At 36.4% G+C, this 9012-nt stretch overlaps 1 protein-coding gene across 1 annotated transcript in view; it reads left to right on the top strand.

Moving 5' to 3' along the window:
• Positions 1 to 9012, top strand: part of LOC106459543 (tubby-related protein 4-like) — a 48477-nt gene that overhangs the window by 10994 nt on the left and 28471 nt on the right. Inside the window, exons 2-3 of the mRNA XM_022386052.1 lie at positions 1427 to 1557; positions 3175 to 3471. Of these exons, the coding sequence (XP_022241760.1) occupies positions 3211 to 3471 (261 nt within the window). The 5' untranslated portion in view covers positions 1427 to 1557; positions 3175 to 3210. The remainder of the gene's footprint in view (positions 1 to 1426; positions 1558 to 3174; positions 3472 to 9012) is intronic.

Genomic DNA, 9012 nt, shown 5'->3' with positions numbered 1-9012 from the left:
GAGTTAACACCCAAGCCAAGTATTCTGGTTCTTTTAAGTTTCAGATAAATTAATGTAAAATTTTAAATCTTTTGATGGCTTCAGTATTGGATCTGAAGGTTTGTTTTAATAAATATAGCTAGAGCTTGGCAAATTAGTTGATTAATCAGAAGAAGTTATTACCTGTCAGCACAAATTAAGTCAACTAGTGTCACGTAAGCAATTAATCGAATTTATGATTTAATTGATTAATTGAAAATAATAATTTTTGTTTATTCTAATAATCCTTCTAAATTACAATTAAATCATTTGTCTCAAAATTAATAAACTAATCAAAATTAGTGTTTCCAAATTGTTGTTCATGATTATTACTATTTTCAGATATTCAAATAATCAGAATATTGCTATTATTTTTATTTCTTCATAAGTACAAAGCTGCATAATGGGCTATCTGTGCTCTGCCCAATTTTAACCATATAAGTTTTTATTTTTACTTTGAATTTGTTCAGTTTTGGTGATTCGGGAAAAGCTTATGTTTTAAGAGTCTCGTGTTCAGTTCCCACTGCCACCCAAGTGCATGACCTGTTTTTATTATGATGAAGCTATGAAGGCTATCTGCCACTGTCATTAGCTTTGAACTGCTGACTAGGGGGAATCCAACTGGCTGTCAGCACCCCTATTCCAATTTTTGTTATGCTTGTACATACCATGGTTTGAGGAACACTTTACTAGTCAATTAATTGGGCTATCAGTTAATCAATTAGCAAATACCACTAATTGTTCATCTCTAAACATAGCTGAATGTGTCTATTGTCTGTGTAATATTTATACACACATCACAAATCTTATTAAGAATATTTAAGTTAATATCTTCCTGTAGTAAAGGAACCAAATTTGTCCTTACTGTGTGGCACTTTAGTTAATGAACAACCGTATATTATGTTTTAATTTTGTATTTGGTTTTAAGTATTTACATGTACATGCATTAGCAGCTACTAACATACAAAACTTTAAATCGGTGGCTCAGTTCATGTTCCATTTCTTTACAAGGGAATTAGAAAGTAATTTTGTCAGAAAAGCATCAAAATCATAAATACTAAAAAACAATATGCATAATGTGGTATAGTAATTAGTAGCTGTGTTGAACACAAGTGTGTGTTATTGACGAACTTTTATATTTAAATAACCTGTGTTTAACATAAATATGAACAACTATTTAAGAGTCATCACAAAATATTTAAGTAGAAATTTAGGTAGGTGAAAATTGAGATATAAAATAAGCATTAGTATAATCTATTTAGTTTTGTTTTGGGATTATTGACAGGATAAAGGCTCCTGATTTTTTTGTGTGCTATATTCTGAAGATAATTGTATGAGGGGACACAAATTTTAAGATTTGGAAAAGACAGGCAAAGCTCCAGTTAAAACTATTTTATTTTTCTAACAGGGTGATAGACTTATGGATTGAGTTACTGTTGGCCTTAGTGGAGACCAGCACCCTATAGGAACCTAAGAGAGGAATTGATGATTTCCTGAAAAGTGAAGAATGTGTGTTGGAATTTTAAATTTTTTCCAAGGGTGGGTGTGCAAGGACAGTCTTGAAGGACCAAATGGTCCTTTGTTGTCCATAGGTTATGTTACATTATATTTCGAAAGAAAGAACAAATGTTTAAACTAATTATTTACACATTAGCTTTTCAGACTTTAAAAGATACATATTAGACCATTGAAGATTGCCTTCTTTTGTTTTTTCAACTCAGTTATATGATTTTATTTGAATACTCAAAATTATTAAAGGAGTTGATAAGATTAATACATTGTATTTTTTTTTTAATTCTCAGGACATTAGGATAAGAAGTTATACATTTAATGTTTGTAAAAGTCAGGCACATCACCAGTTGAAGCAGGAATATTTGTCCATTAGAGTGCTAAATCTGTGGAACATGTTGCTGCTAGAGTGGTAGAAGCTGTAAATTTACAGGGGTTTAAGAAAAAGGTTGATGAAAATTTGGAGAATCGGAGCTAGCTTTATTAGCTAGTGTTCTGTTACTGAGTGAGGTTGAGAGTAGGAATATCCTCAATGGAGCCAAAGATTCCTTTGGTGTCTGATATTTTATTTCAGATTTTTTTTGACTGATATAATTTATTCAGATGACGTAAAAAATAACCAAAACAAGTTAAAAGAATGTAGCATGTTGTCAATATAAATATTTTTCTCAAGTATAAAATCTCTACATCATCCAGCAATAAGAATAGTGTACATAAATACAAGGGTTTTGATTTCTCTGGGGGTTGGCCAGTGTTTCTTTCTTACTTGAGAGTTAAGGGGGGTTTTTTAAGGTAGATTTTTACACTACTTAGAGCATTTTCATCTGTCATTTTCACTTTCTGATATTTAATGAATTGTTTATAGAATGAAAACCTTGGGAAAAGATTCCTGATAAATAATATCATTGCTCAGATTTATTATAATGTACTTCTTCACATTTGATAGGCTTTTAGTCAAAATTATCCCATCCATGATGAAATAAAAGGAATGTCGTTCGTGCACCTAAACATTGGTTTAGATTTATATGTTTATATGCTAAATTGTATGTCTGTTTGCTTGTGCTGTACCTGTATGTGTTACTTTCTTAGTTGCAGAAAATGCTTGAAAGTAGCTAGTTTTTTGAATATTTTGTACTTACTAAATATGGATATATGCATATTCCTAAATTATTCCATGGGTTAAAGCTTCAGTATTTAGGACTTTTTTTTAAGAACCTATAGACCAGTTGAAAATAACTGTATTTTGTTCTTATACTAATTGAGATCAGAAAAATTGTGCATATTCATATGACATTTGTTGTAGAATTGTTTATGTAATACATTTAAAATGGATAAAGTGGCATCCACATCCTTTGTGCTGTTGTATGTCTTTTACTTTTGAATGAAGTAAACAAACCTTACATTGGATTGTTCACAGCTTGATAGTAATTGCTCTCTAAAGCTTATGCTAATTTTGTTTGAATTTGTGGGATTGCTGTAAGTTACACTGAAGTAAGAAATTAAATAGACACAAAAGAAAATTTTGGAAATATGAGGTCAAATATGGCTTTAGAAAATCTGCATATATATGTTATACTAGTAAATGTTTTGAAACAGCTTACTAAACATCACAGCTAGCTGTTCCATACATTGTGGGGATCTTTTCAGACCTTCAAGTTAAGAGTGGAGAAATTAATCAAGATCATGTTCCTCCACTTTGAGCATTCCAGTAAGACTCAAGCTGACTGTAAAGTGCTTTCTCTAACATGGATGGGTAAAGTACCTGATGAACTCCCTGATGAGGATGGTTGGAAGCTCAACAGGTTAAATTATTATCAAGATGGATGGTTGGCTACTGGAAATACTAGAGGAGTTGTAGGAGTAACTTTTACAACTTGTCTTTGCCGAAAAACCACTGATTTACCATCACGAACAAATTATAACTTGAGAGGCCATAGATCTGAGGTAAGTAATGATTAAGAAGTTCTTTTCTCTGCATTATCTATAACAAGTAAAATTGGTTCTTTTTTGTGAGTTGTATTATCATTTACATTTAACATCAGGATATTGGTTATTGTAGATAGTTTCACTATGAAATTGGTGAAATTATTGTATTGGATAGCCAACCATATGTATTTGTAACTAATATACAGTTTATTTGATTAATGAGGAAAGCATTAACAAAATTTGTTTTTTCTTAAAAATTGTATGAAATATACAAGTCTGCAATTGTTTGTCAAATTTTGAATGTTAATGTCATTTCTCTAACATCAACAACAAACAACAGTATCGTTAGTTTCACAAGACACTAGATCATAGAAGTTGTGGGCTTAAAACATGCTGGTCTTAATGCCAAGTATTTCCCTGGAGGTTATACTTGTGATGCAATAGGGAAGATCTAATTAATATAATGGAGCAAATACTCTGAATAACACTTATGACCCTTGATTGTTAAGCAAACCATATTTTTTATACATTACTGTACAGCTTGTGATCATAAATGATATGGAATTCTAATTAGCTGTAGTTGATTTTGCCAGTTGGTAGGAAGATTGTTACATGTTTTAAAACTTGCCCCCATCTTGTTCAAAATTAATGTTTATATGACTCTTTCATCATTTTCATTTGGATCCCACTTAGTGGCGGGTATTGCCTGGTCAGGTATGCTTCCTTCCAAATCTGCGCTACCTACCAATCGACCAATAAAAAATATCTGGTTGCAACGAGCTCTGTTGAGATGGGATGTTCCGTAAGGCCACCTTGTGCGGTTTCTGGTTGGTAAACAATTATAACACAAAGACTGATACACTACTGGAACATCACTCAAGGACTATCTGGAGTAAAGCTTAAGGGAATTTTGTCCATCCCTGCTGACTCCTAGATTGAATAAATTGGGTTTTTTTTGCTTTTCAAAATAGGGAACGTGATTCACCTATTGCACTGTCTCTGGAGCATCATTCCTCGGGACTCCCCAATGAGAGTATCCCTACATTTCTACTAATGAAGTATGGGAGTACTTGCCACTCCCAGTTTCCAGTCACTGGTGTGGTAGACAGAAGTCTATTCCTCCTGAGTGATGCTTGAACTCATTATTCCACTCAAGGGCAAAGCTGGGTGCCCTCCTATCAATAAACCCTGGATGCTTTTCTCAGATGTATGGTTGGAGCAGGACCAGCCTACCCAGGAGCCTCCTCATAATTCTGATTCAGAGATGACTCTTCAAGATCCACTTGAGTTGAGCATGCCATTCTTTTTGATTATCATGGAAGAGGGTCCTCGACTCCTCCTCATTCCACATGTGGAACATCACTTCATGAGCCCTTGGTTGGACTTCGTTTGTTCCACATCCTCTTCGTAATTCTGAAGGCAGGAGGTGTTGCCTTGCCTTTCGGGTTTGGGAGTTATGGTTTCGGTTTGTAATATCAGACTGGGTAATCTCTGTTTTCAGGTTCAGTGAGGCGTGAAAGGTCTTGTAATTCTGAATTCAGTTTGTTGCGCTTCTTCAGGTTGGGTTGTGGGTTTGTTCTCTTTTATGTTGTCTGCCTTCTCTTCATAATTCCGGTGGCTAAACATGCAATCTTCTGTAACTTTCAGGTTGGGTTCCAGTAATACCACATTACTAAACAAAACTAAATCAACAGCAGACCTCATGCCCTAGCCACTACACTTTGGATCTAGATTTGGGTCCACATCCCTATAATTACAGTGAAGAGTCTGGTTGGGGCCTGGATGAATATGTTTTCTAATAATGTTAAAATTTTGCCTCTGTGGCCAGTAGACCTTTACCAACCAGGAATTAGGTTTCATGTTGTCTGGGTGAAGAGCATTCCTGTTCCAGAATTAGTGTGAACCCAACAAGTGTGCTATTACTATATCTCATTTTTGCACCCATTTTTTTTTTAAGCAGATGCTTTCAGTGTGGATCTTGCCCTCACTGGCTTCTCCACCTTGCCATTGTGGGATTCTAGCTATAGTTTGAGAGGAGGTAAATGTGTTTTGGAAGTTAACACTTTCCTATACTGAAAATGTATTTCTGATAATAATTACCTCCTCTCATACTCTCCATGAAATGATCAGATTCTGGTCTGCTAATTGGAAATAAGAAATAAAAATGGGGAGCTTATCTATGAATCTGGCATAGGGGCACATTGATATAGGTGGAGAGAATCACAAGAATTAACTTGCTTTGGGCAATATAATGGGGTATAAATGCTGGAGCAAGTGAGGTAAGATTCATACCAATGCTTATATGGACAGATAAGAGAAACTTTCATTGAGATCAAGCTATAGTGTGAGAGGAGGTAAGTATTATTGGAAATACATTTTCAGTAGAGGAAAATGTTAACTAACATTTTTGTTCTGTTTCTTTGAGAGTTGTGATTTATGTTCTCTCCTCTTTCAATTTTGGGAGTTATGCACTTGCAGTTTTGGATGGTCTCAACTATGACTGCTCTTACTGAGGCAATGGTATTACCAAGCACAGCCAACGGTTCAAAACCATGATTCTTGGCCTATGAGGTGATGTCTTTCATCCATCAGGAGTTGAGCATTTTCATGTAACAATCAGAACAGATTGTCCTCACTAGGGTTTTAGTGATCTTTTAGTTTTGGTTTTGGACAGCCTTTATCCCCCCCTCCTGAATATGCCTCTTAGTTGCATGTCCTTTTGGGGGACTTGCCCAGACCTCTTTTTCCCTTTGGTGGATTTGTTATTCAAGTATGTTATATTCTGTACTTATCTCCCACTTCCTGTGTTAAACCCCTGCCCTTCTCGGGGATGAACCTTTGGATCATTATTTAGTGTTTCCTTCTCCCCAGATATCGTGGTTCATGCAAGACATTTTGGTGGGTCAGACTCCTTCAATTTGCCCACTTTTGGAGGTTTTTGGGTGTTGATCCATGAGTTCTGAAAGTAATTTCATTATGTCTGGGCCTCTTCTTTCATTCATTTCCCCTGTTGTCTCACAATCTCGTTCCCTTTCCTCGTTTTCCTATGTTTATGACTGTTCCAATCTCAACCACTTCCTTTGCCCGGTCAGGGCTTATATGCCATGTACTGCTCCCTTCGGTAGTTTATTCAGTGAAATTCTCACATCTCCCGTAACCTTTTTCCAATTACCCTTCTTGGTTGAATTTGCCTGGCATTTTCTTCCCTTTCTGGTGATGAATGTTGCCTTTTCATGTTTTCTTCCAATCATATCTGTCACCTTACTATGGCCCAGGCTACACATTTTCACCTTCCTTTGGGGGACATCATCAGTGCTGGAACTTTTTGACTGTGGTGGTAAGTACTCCATTAATATTTCTCTTTCTTTGCAGAGGCCTTTATCACATTTTTGGATCCCACTCTGTGGCAAATGTTACCTGACCATTTATGTTTAGTCTTAAATGTGTACTGTATGACCTATGAACATGCTAGGTGACTGTAATGTTGATGCTCTTTCTACTGTGAACCTGATGTTCCATTCCAGGGCTTCCAGATGTTCTCTATGCTCTCAAAATATAATCTCATAACACTTATCCAGATCATATCATGCTCACCGTTGAGACAGGGTGTTCTGCATGTCCACTTTTAGGTATACCTCACAGTCTTTTGCTTCATAAGTATAATCAACCAAGAATGTACACACATTGGCTAACATGAATAAAGCAGACAGAGATTACTGCCCATCACTTATGATCCATGGCATTTGTGGATCTGAGGTACAATTCCAGATGCTGCCAGGTGTTGGAAGATGCACTCCATCAACGTGATTGCTCTGCTTTAAAAATAGGTACTGCAGCCCTCCAGACTCTCCAACACACTTTTTTCTCCTTTTTCTAGTGGAGTATGGGAGTCCTTGCCACTTACCAGTTCCTAGCTGCTGGGGTGGTGGACCATGGAGGTCTGTCCTCCTGAGTGTGGTATCACTCAGTTTGAGAGTAGGGTGGTGGCATTCTGCGGGTGCCAGTGCAATCCCAAACTTACAGTTTCTCTTTCTACCATCTGCTGGATGGTGGTTCCTGGTGAATCTGGTGTTGGTTGTAGCTGGATGAGACACATTACCTCCTGCTTGTGTAAGGCTGGGTACCCTCCTCCTTCTGTAAACTGGAGGAAAAAAATTCCCATTGCCATCAGGTTTTGGACTGGAGATGAACACCCACCTCTCCTCCTTCGTAACATCTGCTGGAAGGTGGTTCCTGGTGGATCTGGTTTTGGTTGTGTTTAAGGTCTGCAGATGTGGAGATGGGTTCTTGGTACAGGAGCTCCTCTTCTGTACTAGTACCTGTTTTTGAGGTGAAAAGTAGAGAACCCTCTTCCTCTGACCTGATGTACAATTCCAAATGCTGCCAGGTGTTGGTTGAGGTTGAACTCCCATTTATGGTCTGCTACACCCTAGCCATTCTGTGTTGGGGGTCCTATTATTTCTTTAATTTTTTGGGACCCATCCAAGTTCCAACCCTTTACATTTTATGAACATATTACTAAAGGGTGAAGAATATACCTGGCACAGAGGTGTGGTCTCCTATTGGTGTGTTGTTTTTAATTCCTTATCACACCTGATGGTCTTCCTTTGGGCACTTCCCAAAGGGGGGTCATATTCTCAACAGCCCTCCACCAGTTCCATGTGGGATTCTACCTTTTTGTGAGAAGAGATAAGATATTGTATTAGAAGTATTTGTATTTCCAACAGATACTTTCCTCTTTTCACATTTTCCACCTGTCCTCCCCACTTCTGGTGTGATTTGCTTTGGTTAATCATGACTAATCTCGAAGTGATTAACATGTGCATGATTATAGAGGCCGCTAGTTACGATATGGGTAGTGGCGCACTCATATTGGTGGAGAGTTGCTACATGATTATTTGCATGTTAGTATGCAGTAATAAATGGAAGTAGCAAGGCTAGTGGTGAGCAAACATTTGTGCCAATAGAGGGCAGTACAAGTTGAGAAAGCTTTTTGTGAGAAGAGGTAAATAACTCTCGGAAATACATTTTCAGTTTAGAAAAATGTTAAATTTTAAACTTGGTTATAGTACCTTGCTTAAGTAGCTCCTGCCATCTGGAATCAGCTCCAAAAATTTCTCTTATTCATAACTCAAAGTTATCTTGGATTATTGATGTAATAACTTAGTCAGCTCACACATTTGAAGAAATATAATTTGTAACCTAGTTTTTCAAAATTTTTCATGATGCACCCAAGGTTCAGTGATATATTGTAATTCCACAATGCATCTTTTAACTGTTGCATCTCTAGTGTACAGTTATCCTATTGAGCCCCTTACTAGAGTATTAAACAAGACTGCAACAGTTTCCTTCTCTTAAATTCAAAATTTCTAAAGATTGAACCCAGAACTTTATTTAGTCTTTATAACTTTTTTTTTATAAATAGTTAATTCCAAATCACTTTCTTTTTTCACCATTGCTCCTCTTACATAAGAAGTTTCTTCCAATTTTTTTATACCACAAAGTGAATAACAACATAACAAATGTTTCTAAATATTAAAACTCATCTTCAACATTCTT

The sequence above is a fragment of the Limulus polyphemus genome, unplaced genomic scaffold (genome assembly GCF_000517525.1).
Source record: "Limulus polyphemus unplaced genomic scaffold, Limulus_polyphemus-2.1.2 Scaffold625, whole genome shotgun sequence".
Classification (NCBI taxonomy): domain Eukaryota; kingdom Metazoa; phylum Arthropoda; class Merostomata; order Xiphosura; family Limulidae; genus Limulus; species Limulus polyphemus.
This window is presented reverse-complemented; position numbering and strand designations above follow the sequence as displayed.